This window comes from Saccopteryx leptura, chromosome 2 (genome assembly GCF_036850995.1).
Source record: "Saccopteryx leptura isolate mSacLep1 chromosome 2, mSacLep1_pri_phased_curated, whole genome shotgun sequence".
Classification (NCBI taxonomy): Eukaryota; Metazoa; Chordata; class Mammalia; order Chiroptera; family Emballonuridae; genus Saccopteryx; species Saccopteryx leptura.
In genome coordinates this window covers 363,010,312-363,027,885 of record NC_089504.1, presented here as the reverse complement: position 1 = coordinate 363,027,885, position 17,574 = coordinate 363,010,312, and the positions used below count along the sequence as shown (strand labels likewise).

At 57.1% G+C, this 17,574-nt stretch overlaps 1 protein-coding gene across 2 annotated transcripts in view; it reads right to left on the bottom strand.

The window, feature by feature from the left end:
- Positions 1–424: 424 nt before the first annotated feature.
- COX10 (cytochrome c oxidase assembly factor heme A:farnesyltransferase COX10) overlaps positions 425–17,574 on the bottom strand; it is a 106,193-nt gene continuing 89,043 nt past the window's right edge. For both annotated transcript variants that reach the window (XM_066364918.1, XM_066364919.1), the window contains 2 exons: positions 11,700–11,932; positions 425–2,319 (listed from right to left, as the gene is read on the bottom strand). In XM_066364918.1, the coding sequence (XP_066221015.1) occupies positions 1,913–2,319; positions 11,700–11,932 (640 nt within the window). In that variant the 3' untranslated portion in view covers positions 425–1,912. The remainder of the gene's footprint in view (positions 2,320–11,699; positions 11,933–17,574) is intronic.

Sequence of the window (17,574 nt, the reverse complement as noted above, 5' to 3'; positions counted from 1 at the left end):
GGAGCTTCACACAGAAGTCTCTTGGAGAGGAAGCCGGGGACATGTCGGGTATGTGTGTTGGGCGGCTGTCTTCATAACGTGGGTGGACTTCATGCCGTGGGTGTTTTCTGAGAGGAAGGACAGGTCAGAGTCCCCGGGGAAGATTTCTGTGGCGATGGTTTGAAGGAAGGGGAGACCGGGTGATTCTGAGCAGAGGGTAGGGTGGGGCAGGCGGGGCGTGGGCCTTTGCTCACTATTCTTTTCGGGTGCACAGGTATCAGAAACCCAGGGGGTCACTCCTACCATCCGCAGACACAGCCGGTCCTGTGTCCGCCTTCTGTGCCTCCGCCAGGGCAGGACAAGGGAGTCAGACGCTATCGGATGCACCCAGGACTGTCCACGCTTGGCGTACGATGATGAAATAACGTCACAACGCACACTCCTGTCGTGACAAACTCGTTTACTGCAGTGGAAACAGCGGGAGCATTGTACACATGTTGGGGCTGCAACACGCAGCAGTTTCTTCCAGACATGTTGTACTGTGCTCCCCACGGCAGATAACCTGGACACAGCCAAAGGGCGACAGTTCAGAGCAGTAGAAACAGGGGCCAGATGCTACCTGTAACTGCTTCAGAAATTTCTGAGAGAGCAAGGATATTGCCACGATTCCTTAAATGCCATTGAAACTCTCCGAATGAATTCCTTACAAGGCAGCTGTGCGCCAGGAGACGGAGTCATTGAAACATCCTGTTAAGCTTCAAGACCTTCAGGCACACGACACTGGACAGGGGACAATGGGGCACAGGTGAGGGCTGATGGAACCACAGGTGACTGAGGCCACACTGGCGACAGGGAAGCTCCCACAGTTCCCCGAACTGCGGGCAGCAACCCGGCCAGGAGGCCCGCTGGGGCTCTGGCTCCTAAAACCGTTGGACGCGTGGAGGCTCATGGCTGGCATCAGTAAGATGCCAGGGTAGAAAGGTGTTTCTCACGACAGGGACGAGAGCAGGAGCTGTGTGGGCTGGTGGTTCACCTAGTGATGTCCCCGCTCGCAGGGGCTCGGGCAAGCTGCGCAGCAGGGGGCAGCTGGCGGCCCGCACGATGACCGACCGAGAGCAGGGATGGACGGTCCGAGCTGGAGAGGTCGTTGGCGTTCAGCCTAGTGCTACCCTTCCGGAGAGAGCCGCTCCAGACACCTGCTGGGTGTCAGAGTGAACTCTGAAGATGCCTTGGATTCTGGAGTTGGGGACCCGCTGCCAGGCACTGGGGCGGCGGGCTGGCAGTCCTGAGTGCCCCAGGCAACCGTTTGGAATTCTCCCTGAGTGGCGGTGGCACCCGGCTGCCTGTCCTTGGCATTCCCCTCCAGTCGGAGGGGGTGCGGCTGAGAGGACACACAGGGCAGGGGGAGCTGGGGCGGGGGGCCCTGGCTCATTCACGGGGCGGGGGGCCACAGGCAGCACTGAGCACGTCCTCTGACAACCGTCCTGGAGGGACCTGAGGCCACAGGAGACAGACATCGGAGCAGGAGTGCTCACCCTGTGTGGTCCGGCTGCAGATGGTGTGTGTGTGTGTGTGTGTGGTGGGGGGGGCAGAAAAGGGAGGCAGGCTTGTCTGTCTATGCGCAGAAGAAAAACGGTGGTGGGGGGGTTTGGATAAAGATATATATATACCTTCATTGAGAAAAATATCCTCTCTGTAGTAATCGGCCCAGCCAACCCGTTGCTTATTGAATACCGTCACTGAAGAAACTTTCGTCATGTGATCATTAAGCACCAAGTCATTTTTACAGCCTTGTGCTAAACCACCCGGCGGTCTCTCTCCCTCCTCCCGCTCCAGAACGACCAAAACATTCTCGCAAATGTTTAGCCAAGGGGAAAAACGCGAGTCTCTCGGATGTTTCCGTGTCTTTTCTTCCCCACTCGCGCACCGGCCGTCAGCCGTGTGGGGCTCCCCCGGCCCCCTCGGTGGCCGGCGGCCGCTTGCAGGTGAGCATGAGCAGCAGCAGCAGCGGCAGGTGCCACAGGCTGCAGAAGAAGAGCTTCCGGGAGCTCTTCCGGTCCGCGTCCGCGTAGAACCGGAAGCCGAGGTAGGAGATGTACAGGTTGATGGGCAGGGAGACGGCGGGGAAGGCCCACGTGGTCACGCCCAGGACGGGGGCCGCCGCGGACAGTCCGACCAGGGCCAGGCAGTGGCGCAGGGCCACGCGCCGGCACAGGGCCGGGTGGGTGACCGACATCATGCAGTAGCCGCCCCGGGAGTAGTCCTCGCGGAGGCCCCAGCTGAGCGCGTTGAAGTGGGGGAACTGCCAGGAGTAGAGGATTCCTCCCAAAAGAAAGGCGCCTGTGGGGGTGGGGAGACAAGAGGGGAGAAGCAAAGTTGTTGGAGGTTTTCACCAAAGCCTCCTTCCTCTGCCCCCGAAGCCATCCTGGTCCCCAAGGTGCCCTCTGGACCTCACCGGGATCTCATCTCTGCTGCCCTTGCTGTCGGACCCCAGGCCAATCCCCCACCCAGCAGGTCGCCATGGATGGGCGGGTCGCACACGGCAGGGAACGTGTGAAAACTGTGAGGGTGGCCAACCTGACGATGACTTTTACTCGGGCGTGGACCGCTGGGGCCACGCACAGGTGAGCGTGTTCGGTGGAGACTGACGGGATCTGTAGCCACAACTCAGGTGCTGGTGAGTCATCCCAGCTCCACGCCCCGGGGCGGCCATGCCCCAGGCACTGTGTGGGAGACTGGCATATCTGTTCTCCACCCTTCCTATGGGCTTCTCTCTCATCTGACAAACGAGGAGATGAATGAACTTTCCCCTGGCCACTGACTCAAATTAGTGACAATGGACTGTTGGGCGGTCATTCCAAGGCAAACAGAGCTGAGCAGAGGGCGGCATGTGGGGAGGAGAAATCGCATTTTCCAGTGTATTAAGAATCCCTGTACCTTGAAAATAAAAGGTTAGTTTCAATTACAGGAATACCTCGTTGTATCGAGCCTCGCAGACATCGCGGTTTTTACAAGTTGCAGGTCTGTAGCGACCCTGCATTGGGCAAGTCTGCGGGCAACATTTCCCGGCAGGCTCAGATGATGTTCGGCATTTTCTTTTTCCTTAGCAATAAAGTATTTTTAAATTAAGATACAGTGCTCACAAAAATTAGGGGATCGGGAAACGTGCAGATGCTCCAGTACTTTCAGCCTTTTGTGTAAGTGCGTTTTCACCAGTGAACTAAAAGTTGGTGCTACATCTCTTCTGCATAATCGAACAACTTTCTTTGACTTCTCGTTCGCTTTTCTGATGTTCTTGTTTAATAAAAAACAAAATCAAGAGCTTCTTTTTTTTAATCACTTCATATTCATTTTGAAATATCCCCTAACTTTTGTGAGCAGTGTATATATATAAAATATATAATATATATCTGCACTTTCTTTCTTTTAGATGTCATGCTGTTGCACACCTAACAGTTGCCTCATATTTCTCTGGACAGTGAGCGTCCCTGGGGGCTGGAGGGCACAGAGGTACCAGTCAGTAGTGAACAGGGGGGTAGAGGAGCCTTCCCCTTGTATTCGGATGAAAAACAAAACAACCCAGAATGAGCTCTAATCGTAAAGGGACCAATGAAGAGAAAGTGCTGATGGAGATTCTCAGGGCCCGGTCACCGAGGCCTCGAGCACAATGTACGGGGAACACCCCGTCCTCCAGCTCACCAGCGGTTTCCCATCCGAAAGGCCTGAACGTGGGACAGTGTGCGATTGTGACAGCCGACAAGACTAAGGTGTGTCCGGCCAAGAAGAAGGAGGTCAGTGACGACTCAGAAATGGGGGCGGGGCAGCAGGGTACGTCTGGGGCACAGTATCCGTCTGGGTAGCGGAAGGGCTGAGAGAGAGCCACCTGGCCGGACACGCCGACTGGAGATGGTTCGAGAGCCGGCCCGGGTGGAATTTTCCTGTCTCTCTCAAGAGCCCTCTCTTTGGTGCCGACTGGAGCGTAAGCTGCTTTGCTCAGCACCCACTGCCCAGTGATGCTTCTGCTTACAGTAACAATTTTAAAAACTGTTTTTATAAGAGTAGCATGCTGCTTTCTGTGTGAGGAAACTGGGCAGGGTCTTGGTTCCTGTGGCAAATGAAAGAGCCTTAGAAATCACAGCTTCGCCTTGAATGGACTGTAATCGGAAAACGCCCCCCCCCCCCCCCCGTTCTACCTGAGGGAGGTCCCTGCCCCTGTGCATTGAAGGGGCTGTAAAACAAATTACTCTCTTCATCAAGATAAGGAGAAGCAGGACAGGAAGACTTGACTCAGTCCTGGGGCTGTGGTGGAGCCACCTTCCGCCTGCAGCAGACAGGAAGCCCCCGGTCTACTCACTGCAAGCCCCCCCCCCCCCCCCAGCAGCCTGTTTGCATGGGGCCTGTGTTCTGTTTGGTGGGGAGAGACAAGACAAAGGGGATTACAGCCCCGAATGTCACTGCAGGGGCGGGGCTTGTGCGTGTGTGTGTGTGTGTGTGTGTGTGTGTGTGGGGGCACACAGGAGGAAGACCAAAGTCAGCCTTGGAGAGGTCAGGGAAGGCTTCCCGGAAGAAGCAGTCTGCAGACCAAAATCCGAAGATGGTCTCCAAGTTTCAATCCATTCACACCAACTATCCGTCCTCTGTTCCTATTAAATGTATTTCCTCATTTTCCTACCTAACCACACAATCTGTACATATTTGATTTAATTGTACCTGGAAGAAATATCTGCTTCCTTTCTTTTAATTGAATATTTGTTGGTCTATGAATATATAACATCTGAGCACCAGGTGGCACATCTGTGGGCATGGTGCTCCCGGGGACAGCAACTCCCTGAGACCGGGACGCCAAAATCCCAGCTCAAAGGCAAGTCGTGAGACGACCCAGGGTCCAGGGGAGTATTTATTTCCCTCTAGAGTCTAGACTAAGGAGCTGTTAAAAGGGCACATCTACGCAGCGTGTGGCCAAAGCTGGAGGACCCTGATCTCAGAGAGCCCTGCCCTGATCACGGGACGCCTCACCCACGTCTTCCCAGTGACTCTGTAAAAACACACGTATTTCTGAACTCTCTCAAAATGTCTGTCGATCATTTCTAGCCGCCCTGACTGGGGGAGAAGCGTGCTGATGCCCCCGCTCACACCTGGAAACGCCGCCTGCGGGGTACGTGCGTGGTTCTGTTGGCAAGCGAAGCCGAGGCCCCTCGAGCTGTGAGGTTTCCCGGAAGAGCGGAGACCAATGCTTTCCACTTGGAGCTCGGACCGCGTCTGCGCTCTTCCCAGAAAACTTCCTCTTGGGCGGAGTGCAGACGTGTCCGCTTGCTTCTCCGTGGCGTGGTGACCACACGGACGTGTGTCCGCTTCCCACCCCAGCCCACTCACTGCCACTCACTGCCACTCACGACCTTGGGAAGGATACAAGGACAGCTCCAGTAAACCCTGGGGTGGTCGGGGAGCCCCTCCCCACAACAGGCTCCCTCTACGTGCGGCTCTTGGTCGCTAGTCTGTCCCAGGACCGGTCCCATCTGTGCTGTCAGGGTTACATGGTCGTGTAAACTGGGAGCGAGCTGTGGAGCCAAGGCCAAGCCCGAAGCCTCATGCTCCCAGATTTCAAAGCCTTTCTCTGGAGGGTTAACACAGAGGAGCCCCCACAGGGAGCAGACATCCCCGGTGCCACGGATCAAGGGGACAGGCTGTGGGGCCAGCAGAGGAGCTGCACGGCCACAGAAGGGAAGACTGAAAGTCCTCCGAAAATAGGAAACAGGGTTTGGCAATAAGCGCTTGTCCTGGAAGAATTCTTTGGAAGTGACCTAGGAATGAATAATGAAGAGGCGAGGCTGGCGGTGCGTGTGTGCGTGTGTGCGTGCACATGTGTGCGTGTGTGCGTGTGTGCGTGCGTGTGTGCGTGTGCAGAGGCTCGCCCCCCCTCACCGTGCGCTTCCTGTGGCCCCGCCCCAGCGGAGTCGCTGAGGAGGGAGTCACGGGGGTCATCGGAAGGGGGAGGCCAAGTCAAGGCAGCAGGAGGCTCTGACTTCTCTTTCTACCCGTCCCCTTTGAGCGCAGTTTGGAGCACCGTGGGTTCTCCAATAAATCCACACGCTCCCTGAGCTCACAGGGAGTGTCCATCCTTGTCACCCCAAACTCGTCTGTTCCTGGAACCCTCCTGGTCCCGACAGGATGTGCGCTTGGCCGGGTGCCGCGTCCCCCAGCGCCGCCAGCAGGAGGCACTCGCTGTTCCGTCCCTTGTCACTTATGGTCAACCCAGCACCCGGACCAGGCGGGAGCTCTCTGAGCACCCAAGTCGGCCCTTCAATGACGCCGCCAACGCGCTTCCAAAAGTGTTCTTCTTCAGCCTTCTGTGTGTGTGCCTCTGAGAGAAGAGGGGTCTACATACTCTTCAGTATGCTGCTCTTCCCAAGAACCACGACTTGCTCGCTCTGCCTTTGAAAGTATCATTTATCTTAACTCATCTGCAGCTCTCAGGCTCGTTACGAACGGCAACAAAAAAATCTCACACAAAATGAACTCACTCATTTTCGAGTTTGAGTTCAGCAGACCCAGTATTAACATTTTGTAGTTAATCAGCTGAGGCTGAAAAAAAAAACCCCAACTCATTCTCTTTTTGTGACTAAAACCATCCATCTGCCAAATGTCACTTCCTGATAAGGGCCTGGCTCCTAAGTCATTTGTAACTGAATGTCGTTGGACATAATTAATGTTTACCACACAACAACATTTGAATTACAAACCAAAGGCAATTTATAAATCAGCTCCCACAAGATTGTCACAGGGACCCATGCCCTCACCTCCCAAGACAAGGGATTTAGAAAAACTACAAAACAGAATCTGAGCTTTTTTTTTTTAAGAAATGGGGAGTGACGGAAATAGAGGTGGCCTTGGCCAGGAGGAGGCGAGGACGCTTCAGCCTGAAGCCACTCAGATAAACTAAATAGACCCGTGAGGTAAACACCACCAAGAGGCCTAATGCACACGGCTCCAGGCCTGCTCTGGGCTGGAGTGTCTGCGGCCCACAGTCTGGGGTGCCCCGTGCCCAACCCAGCAGCCGCTGGCCTCGGCTTCCCAGGTCACCTTGCGCAGGGCTGCGCTACCCAGCCTGCAGACCCCACCAGCCCCTGTCCCTAAGGCACACGCTGGGGCTGTGCAGCCTGCAGACCCCCACCAGCCCCTCTGTCCCTAAGGCACACGCTGGGGCTGTGCAGCCTGCAGACCCCCACCAGCCCCTCTGTCCCTAAGGCACACGCTGGGGCTGCCCAGCCTGCAGACCCCCACCAGCCCCTCCGTCCCTAAGGCACACGCTGGGGCTGTGCAGCCTGCAAACCCCACCAGCCCCTCTGTCCCTAAGGCACACGCTGGGGCTGCCCAGCCTGCAGACCCCACCAGCCCCTCCCTCTGTCCCTAAGGCACACGCTGGGGCTGCCCACCCTGCAGACCCCCACCAGCCCCTCCGTCCCTAAGGCACACGCTGGGGCTGCCCCTCCTGCAGACCCCACCAGCCCCTCTGTCCCTAAGGCACACGCTGGGGCTGCCCATCCTGCAGACCCCACCAGCCCCTCCGTCCCTAAGGCACACGCTGGGGCTGCCCCTCCTGCAGACCCCACCAGCCCCTCTGTCCCTAAGGCACACGCTGGGGCTGCCCAGCCTGCAGACCCCCACCAGCCCCTCTGTCCCTAAGGCACACGCTGGGGCTCCCATGTGGCCGCTCCTGAGGTTACTTGGCAAGCATTTTAAATCTTTTCTAGGAACAGGGGTTTAATTTAAAAAAAAAAAAGGCCAAGTCATTAGGCAGGTGGGAGGGGAAGGCCCAGAAAGGCCGACCTCTGAGCCTCAGACGGAAGTGGACACAGGTCAAGTGCCATTCCGAGGATGGCCGTTACTGACATGGTGCCCACGGAGCGTGCTCTGGGCTGGGCCCCTCTGCAGGGACAGGCCCCTGGGAACGGTGTGCGCGGCCCACGGGGAGGGCAGGCCGCTGTGGACAGTGCTCGGGCAGCCGCACAGCCGCGGACGTCAGGGACAGCCAACATTTCCGCAGTGCTCACGGGGTCCACGCGCCCCGCACCCCACACCACCTCCTCCTCTGCGGCTGACTGCCCGAGGGGCAGCTCGGGGGAGCACAGACCCCCACCGCTGGGAATCTAGAACAGTGAGAAACTGGCTTTCCTCTGTGACGGAGAAAACAACAACAACGGAACAGAACAGGACAAATAGGATCAAGTGGCTCCAGGGGGGACGAGTTGACCCCGAGGCTGTCCTGGCCGCAGCCTGTGGTCCCTGCCTTCCCTGGGGGGGGGGGGCGGCAGGGCGTTGGGCGCTGGTCCCAGGCGGTCCCCTTGGTCCCCAGCACCCGGACCCACGAGCGATCTGCCCTCCCCGTGGGACAGCGCACTGTTCCGTTTCCTCGCTCCACCCAGCTCCTGCCGTCACCTCCGTCCCCCAGCTCCTGCGGTCACCTCGTCCCCCAGCGGGACAGGCAGCTCCTCAGGGCAGGGCCCCGACAGGGGCGACTGCAGGGTCCCCTCCCACCATCAGCTGGGCCCGGAGGGCTTCCGCAGTGATACACAACCCAGAGACGAAAGTCCCAGTGCTGGTTCCCCACGTCCGGGCTGAGCGGCCGGGGGAGGGGACAAAGGGACAAGGGACGGAATGCGTCTGTCCCTCGGAGTCACCTCTGTCAGCCCTGTGTCCTGCATTCCACGCAGGGGCACCGCTGCTCACAGACGGCTCTTCCAGAGGACGGCTCTTCCAGAGGACGGCTCTTCCAGAGGACGGCAGAGTGACACTTCACTGAACACTCAGAAGATGAAATTCTGACTAGTGGGGTGGGGGGAAGGCTGGGGCCAGACCTAGGCTCCTGAGAGCCCCGCTGCACAGCGGCAGGGGCAGGGGCAGGGGCAGCGGCAGGGGCAGGGGCAGCGGCAGGGGCAGGGGCAGCGGCAGGGGCAGGGGCAGGGGCAGGGGCAGGGGCCGGGGCAGGGGCCGGGGCGGAGCCGAGGACAGCTTACTGATTTTAATATGGCGGGAGAACCAGCGCGCTGCGCAGGGCTGGGGAACCCTGACACTGCAAGCTGCTCCTTTCCTGCTTCAACCTCCCACGGGCCTTCACTGCCTCCCAGTGAGGCGTCCACTGCTCAGGAAGGCGGCCACCTCAGAGCGAGTCCCCACCCGGCGGCTGCTCCTGCCACCTGCCTACAGGCCTCTGCGCACACGCTCTTCCCGCCTCTGGACAGCACCGGCCCTTCCCAGGGCGTGGGTGGCGGGACCAGAGGCATAGCCGCTGACCAGCTCCCGGCTCTCCGGACACCTGTCCCGCTCCGGGTCGGCCTCTCCCCGAGGCTCCGGGTCGCCCTCTCCCGAGGCTCCGTCACCCTCTCCCGAGGCTCCGGTCACCCTCTCCCCGAGGCTCCGGTCACCCTCTCCCCGAGACTCAGGGTCACCCTCTCCCCGAGACTCAGGGTCACCCCCTCCCCGAGACTCAGGGTCACCCTCTCCCCGAGGCTCCGTCACCCTCTCCCCGAGACTCAGGGTCACCCTCTCCCCGAGACTCAGGGTCACCCCCTCCCCGAGGCTCCGTCACCCTCTCCCCGAGACTCAGGGTCACCCCCTCCCCGAGACTCAGGGTCGCCCTCTCCCCGAGACTCAGGGTCGCCCCCTCCCCGAGACTCAGGGTCGCCCTCTCCCCGAGGCTCCGGTCACCCTCTCCCCGAGGCTCCAGGTCGCCCTCTCCCCGAGACTCAGGGTCGCCCTCTCCCCGAGGCTCCGGCCACCCTCTCCCGAGGCTCCGGGTTACCCTCTCCCGAGGCTCCGGGTTACCCTCTCCCGAGGCTCCGGGTCACCCCCTCCCGAGGCTCCGGTCACCCTCTCCCCGAGGCTCCGGGTCACCCTCTCCCGAGGCTCCAGGTCACCCTGTCCCCGGGTCACCCTCTCCCGAGGCTCCGGTCACCCCCTCCCCGAGGCTCCGGGTCACCCTCTCCAGAGACTCAGGGTCGCCCTCTCCCCGAGGCTCCGGTCACCCTCTCCCCGAGGCTCCGGCCACCCTCTCCCCGGAGAAGCTGGGTGAGGCGATCCCCACGGGGACTGGAGGTCAGTGAGTCTGTAGCTCCCAGTGCCCAGCTCGCAGCAGGTCCCCAGCGGACACCGCACAGTGAAGCCGTGAGGTGACTGTGGTGAGCCCGGCAGCGCCTGGCCCAGGCTGCTCTGCTGAGCGGGCGACCTCGCAGCCCCCCCACACCCCTCACGGCCCCGTCCTCACTCCCAGCAGAGTCAGGGCAGCCCCCCCACACCCCTCACGGCCCCGTCCTCACTCCCAGCAGAGTCAGGGCAGCCCCCCCACACCCCTCACGGCCCCGTCCTCTCCTCACTCCCAGCAGAGCCTAGGGCAGCGTTCCAGAGACTCCTCTCCTCAGAGGCTTCTCCAAAGCCATCCGTTTTCAGAGGTCCAAAGATAACATGGTTTGGAGATACCACTGAAGAAAGGAAACATTTTGGGCCATTTTTTTGAAAGGGTTATTTCAAGCAAACAAGACCCTTAAGACAGCTCGTGACTTCTCTTGATCTGTATTAACCCACCCACAGTATAAATGAAGAATACTTAAAAACAATTCATTTAATCCTCACAGCTCTGTCAGAAGGGACCATGCATTGCTAGCCCCATGTTGGGGAGATAAGCAAACAGCAGGCAGAGGTCAAGCCCGTTCTGAAGGGCAGCCAGCAGCCAAGCGGGGGGCTGGGCCCCCCACCCAGACGCCCCTGCGCTGTGGAGGAGGAGCCTCCCCCACGGGCGAGACTGGCTGTGGGGTATCACAGACCAAACAGGCACGTACGTGGTAGGATATTGCATTCACAGACTCATGGAATGCCGGCTCTTACAGGATATTAAAACCATTCTAAGAGACAATCATGGCTAAGGTGTAATCATCTTTGTACGCCTGCCAAGTCGGAGTCTAAGAGCCTTTATGAAAAGTTTCAGAAATGTGGCTTACAGGGCCACGGTTTATGGCCAGCCTTTGATCTCTCAAGTGAAAAATATGTACTAACATATATTGCAGGAAACCTCACCACTTCCTTCCTAAGTGTCGGTCAAAACACACTAATTACTTCACTAATTAGACTGTGAAACTTCCCTTACAGATGGTAAAAATGGGCTACTTCACCCCACAAATTTCGTTGTGACATACCACCGAAAAAAATGTAGAAATGTCTGAATGGTTTTATTGTAGACAGCATGAACAATTTAAGCAAATCATAGAAAAATAAATTAGGCACTAATGAAAATAGTCTGTTCTTTCCTAAGAGGGGAGTCACCCCGGATCTGTGGGAGTTGAGAGCTAGGGCAGCGTCCTGCCCGGCCGGCCGGCCGGGTCCAGACACCTCCACGCGGGGGCAGCTGCAAGGTGGAGCCGGCGCTCCCGGCGTGGGGACTGTCAGGAATGTTTCATTGTACTTGTCATCACAGGCTGGGACAGCACGGCTTCCTCTGTTTCTCTCTCACTTTTCCAAGCTTGAGAGCCCAGAGGACAGTCGTCCCCCTCCCCTCTGACAGGAGACCCCGCCCCGGAGCACACGGGATCCAACACCCGGACTGCAGTTCAGGGTAGGAGGGTCTCCCTGACCGCCGGTGCGGCTGCTCGCCGGGGGAGAAGGGCCCCGAGCTCCCCGCCGCGCCCGCACCCCGTGTCTGCGGAGCAGGAGGGGACACGGGGGACACTCACCCGCATCCAGGCCGCCGGTGGCTGCAGTCCAGCCCATCACCGGGGGGACGGCCCCCACGAGCGCTCCGACCCACGTGTTGAGGATGCTGAGCCTCTTCAGCGGGGTGTAACAGCAGGTGTACAGGCAGATGTTGAAGAGCCCCAGGGCCCCCGTGAGCGGGTTCACCCCCCAGGTCAGAAGGGCGAGGCCTGGAACAGCGCAGCAGGTGGCAAAGGACACGGCCAGCAAGGGGCTGGAAGAGAGCAGAGGGCACGGGCTCGGTCACTGTCACTGCGGGATCCAGAACCAGAGCCGGCGGGGAGAGTCACCGCCCCGCGGGACCAGGTGGCGGGGAGGTCGTGGGGATGGGGCCCCTTCCTGCACGGGGCGTCACTCTACCATCCTAGAGTGCGGAGGGGCGTGTGCACGGAGCTCTGGCCGCTCCTCTTACGTCTGAGGGCTGGGGACAAAGCATTAAAGCAGGTTGCAGGTGGGGTGACCTGGGTCAGAACACGGTTCTGTGCTCTGGCTGTGGAGTGTGCGGCCGCGCTGGGCTCATCTGCACAGGAGACACACGACCTGCGGTGACTGCAGGCTCGCCGGGTGCCGCGGTCAGACCTGGGCATCCATGATCAGACCTGGGCACCCGCGGCCACACCTGGGCACCCGCGGTCACACCTGGGCACCCGCGGTCAGACCTGGGCACCCGCAGTCAGACCTGGGCACCCGCGGTCAGATGTGGGCCCCCGTGGTCAGATGTGGGCCCCCGCGGTCAGACGTGGGCCCCCATGGTCACACCTGGGCATCTGCGGTCACACATGAGCATCTGCAGTCAGACCTGGGCACCTGTGGTCACACCTGGGCATCTGCGGTCACATATGAGCATCTGCGGTCAGACCTGGGCATCTGCGGTCAGACCTGGGCATCTGCAGTCACACCTGGGCACCCGCGGTCAGACCTGGGCACCCGCGGTCAGACCTGGGCACCTGTGGTCACACCTGGGCATCTGTGGTCACACATGAGCATCTGCGGTCAGACCTGGGCATCTGCGGTCAGACCTGGGCATCTGCAGTCACACCTGAGCATCTGCGGTCAGACCTGGGCATCTGCGGTCAGACCTGGGCATCTGCGGTCACACATGAGCATCTGCAGTCACACCTGGGCACCTGCGGTCACACCTGGGCATCTGCGGTCACACATGAGCACCTGCGGTCACACCTGGGCACCCGCGGTCAGACCTGGGCATCTGCGGTCAGACCTGGGCACCCGCGGCCAGACCTGGGCATCTGCAGTCACACCTGAGCACCTGCGGTCAGACCTGGGCACCCGCGGTCAGACCTGGGCACCTGCGGTCACACATGAGCACCCGCGGTCACACCTGAGCATCTGCGGTCAGACCTGGGCATCCACGGTCACACATGAGCACCCGCGGTCAGACCTGGGCATCTGCGGTCAGACCTGAGCATCCACAGTCACACCTGGGATTTAGATGGTTAAAAAGCAGCTCAAAGAATCATAACTGCTGTCCTTCTTTCAATAATGTAGCTTATAGCTTATAAGAACAGATTTTTTTTTTCCTTATGGGACTCTAAAAAGCTACTTTTATTTTGAGTGGAAGAAAATGTGACTCATAAACATTTTTACTTTTCCTCAATTGGACCTTGTGTGAAAAGAAAAAAGAAGAGGAAGAAGGTTGTTCACTCCTTCTCCAAGGTCTGCAGAAGCCAGTCGGTTTCAAAAGCATCAGTGTTATGAAAAGGCCTTTCAGAAAAGCACAAATGAGTTTAATTTATTGAGATAGGCAAATTTATGTGGAAGTTTTTAATGTCTGACCCTTCTCGGAATCACCGAAAATTAGGAGGCTTAATTTTGGTGTTTCAATCAGCGTGCTCCGGAGCATAGATAAAAACTGAGTAGGGTGACAAGGCATGTAAATGAAAATGACAATATGACCCAGGCAGTCACACTCATTCTCAGCACCTGGAGGCCTCCAGCCCCCCCCCTCCTGCTACTAGGAGCCCCGAATTGGTGAATGGTGGGGGTTTCTCATGTTATGGACAAAGGTTCGCCAATTGCAAATTCTGAAGTTTATTTCCCTGATACATATTATAAAAGTAATATATGTTTGTTTCAGAAAAATTGCAACTACCAAAAAGCACAAAGAAGAAATTCTAAATTAGTAATTCAGGGAAACATTGTTTTATTTCTTTCCACCTTTTTCCTAGTAATATATCTACTTAAAACATAACTGAGAACACACTGAATTGTGGTTTTGTTGCTTACTTTTAGTGTTTCTTTATTTCAGTGTGTGTGTGTGTGTGAGAGAGACAAAAACAGAGAGAGAGAGAGAGAGAGAGAGAGAAGGACAGACAGGGACAGACAGACAGGAAAGGAGAGAGAAGCATGAATCTTTGTTGCGGCTTCTTAGTTGTTCAGTGATTGCTTTCTCATATGTGCCTTGACGGGTGGGTGGGGGGCTACAGCTGAGTCAGTGACCCCTTACTCAAGCCAGTGACCTTGGGCTCAAGCCAGTGACCTTGGGCTCAAGCCAGTGACCTCGGGCTCAAGCTAGCCACCATTGATGGGGTCATGTCTATGATCCCACGTTCAAGCCCTGAGCATACCACCACACAATGTATCAAATGCAAGCTGAAAGAAACAGGCTTCACCTAGCCTTTCTTTAACCTACCGTGCAGATGTTCCAGAAGGACTGGTGGAGCAACTGGACTCAGCACAGAGCAGGCGCGCCCTCGGCCCCGGCTCTCAGGCAGACTGACAGGAGGGCGACTGTGGTTTGCATTTCTAGGTCTATTATTTTTGGCTCCACTTTGTCCCTCTCAAGTCTTCTTTTTATGAGATGTCTGTTTGTTTGTTTTGGACAATTGTATCATATTTTACATAGATTTAGAAGTTAACTAAAGCCTTTAAAGTAAGGCAGAGTAAAAGTTAGATAAAAGTTTCTCTAGATAAATGGCAGGATTTGTACACAATGAAAACACATCAGGAAAAGAAGCAAAGAATTCTTTTTGGAACTGCAGGTAGGTAGCGAGGGCTGCAAGAATAATGATTCTGGGATAAAGAGAAAATATATCAAGTAAAATACATTTTCAAGTTTACCATGGAATCCTGAAATATCATGGTGATTTTAAAGTTAGGTTTAGCTGTTTTAATAGAGCTCTATTTCTGACACAGAAACATATTAGAAAAGTGTCATTTCTCATCTCAGTTAAAAACAACTATGACTTTTTTGCCTCAGTACTCATAAAAGTCAGAGCTAGCTCTCAATGTCCTGGAGGGCAACTTTGTCAATGACAAATTTTTGTTATTTTAGGTCAATTACTCAAAATATATTCTTCCTCCAATCATACTGCTCAATTCTTGATCAAAAAACCCACCTGCTTCTCCCTGTTCCTAAAAGGGTTCTGAAAAGTTTCCCAAACCTGGAGAGAGGAAGCGAGACAGAGAGACAGACACACAGACACACCCACCGACCCAGAATTATTCTTCTATCATTCATTCTTTATTTAGAGTGTTATTTAAAATTTGCTTTTTTCTTTAAAAATCCTTTTCATTAGCCTTTTTGTTCCTTTTGCCATTCAAATTCTTTTTGCTCCTTTTGCCATTTAAGCTCACTTTCATTTCAAGTGCTAATCTCAGGTCCAATTCCAGAGGCAGAACAAGAGGAAGGCAGGCTGAGCCGGCCCTGGGCGGAGGGCGGAGGGCGGAGGGCGGAGCTGAGGGCGGAGGGTGGAGGGCGGAGCTGAGGGCGGAGCTGAGGGCAGAGGGCGGAGCTGAGGGCGGAGGGCGGAGGGCAGAGGGCTGAGGGCGGAGGGCGGAGGGTGGAGCTGAGGGCGGAGGGCGGAGGGCAGAGGACGGAGGGCGGAGGGCGGAGGGCGGAGCTGAGGGCGGAGGGCGCAGGGCGGAGCTGAGGGCGGAGGGCTGAGGGCGGAGCTGAGGGCGGAGGGCTGAGGGCGGAGCTGAGGGCTGAGGGCGGAGCTGAGGGCGGAGAGCTGAGGGCGGAGGGCGGAGCTGAGGGCGGAGGGCGGAGCTGAGGGCGGAGGGTGGAGGGCGGAGCTGAGGGCAGAGGGCGGAGCTGAGGGTGGGGGGGGGCACGGGCGGAGCTGAGGGCGGAGGGTGCAGGGCGGAGGGCGGAGCTGAGGGTGGAGGGCGGAGCTGAGGGCGGAGGGCGGAGCTGAGGGCGGAGGGTGGAGGGCGGAGCTGAGGGCGGAGCTGAGGGCAGAGGGCGGAGGGCGGAGGGCGGAGGGCGGAGCTGGAGCTTCCTGGTAGAACCTGTGGCTTTAGCTAACACGGGCCGGGACCCACAGAGTCTGCATCGCCCGGGAACTCGCTAGGACCCAGGCGACTTGGGGGTGTGCTGACGCCTGAGACCCATCAGTGTGGTTTCCCCTGGGCAGCCAGGTCTGCCCGCCGGCCCAGGCCGGTGTGGCTGACCCACAGGAGTCCTGCATCCTCGCCCCACCTCCAGGGCTGATGACGGCCGGCCTGGTGAGGTCACCAGCTTTCAGGTGGCTTCTGACATGTTCCCGGTGGGAAGAACACAGGGCACAGGGCAGCACACTTGTTCTGTTCTCCGCTGACCGAGGTGCCCCCTGCACTTCTCTGCTCCAGCGACCCTGACTGAATCGCGCCACACAGCTACGCGTGCTGGGGTCAAACGATAAGATGGAGCAAGCGTGGCAAGCGGTGGGCGACTGCTGATGCTGGGCGGTGGGCGTGTTGGGCTCACCGCACCATCTTGACTACGCGTCTCTTGGAACACTTTCATACCAAAAAAGTCTTCTAGAAACCGCTTTGGTATTCTTGATGAGTACTGTTAGACTCTGGGGTCCACCGAGCCGCAGGGCTAAGCATGGTGGGCAGGGACTTGGTGGTCTGAGCTCAAGGTCTGACTCTGATGTTGACCAGCTTTGCAAAAGCGGGCCCATTATCGAACCCCTCTGGTCCTTCGTTTCCTCACTACACAGGAAGGGGGATACCGGGCTCCTCTGTTCGGGGAGACTGAAACTCAAGTCCATCGGGCTGACACACAGGAACCCTCAGGGACAAGACTACAGGGGAGATGGCCTTCTACCCTTTTGAGCTGTGTGGTCTTATTTGATCTCAAACTAATCGTCCAATGCGATGGCCTTGGCTTCCTCGTTTGTAAGACAGGAGCTACTCCCTAAGTAGAGTTGAAAATCAAATAGGATGATGTAGAAAAAGCACTTAGTGTGCATCTGCGCACTCATTTACTCACTCCCGTTTCTCGGTGTCTGGGCAGCCAGCCGCCACGCTACGTGGGGGCCCACAGCTGTGAACAGAGGAGAGGGCGCAGGGGGGTCCACAAAGGAAGACAGACGGTGAACAAATAAACGCCAGCACGTCACACTCGGAAACGATGAAATCAGGTAAGAGAAGAAGAGCAGGTGAATAACACAGATCGATGTATTTCAATAGGACGGATCTACTTCAACCACGTTGGAGGTAGGGGCAGAAAAACTTGAAATAAATCGTTTCCACAGATTTATTTTTTCACCTTCAAAAGACCTAGGAACATAGATTAGAACAGGGGTCCCCAAACTATGGCCCGCGGGCCGCATGCGGCCCCCTGAGGCCATTTATCCGGCCCCCGCTGCACTTCTGGAAGGGGTACCTCTTTCATTGGTGGTCAGTGAGAGGAGCATAGTTCCCATTGAAATACTGGTCAGTCTGTTGATTTAAATTTACTTGTTCTTTATTTTAAATACTGTATTTGTTCCCGTTTTGTTTTTTTACTTTAAAATAAGATATGTGCAGTGTGCATAGGGATTTGTTCATAGTTTTTTTTATAGTATGGCCCTCCAACAGTCTGAGGGACAGTGAACTGACCCCCTGTGTAAAAAGTTTGGGGACCCC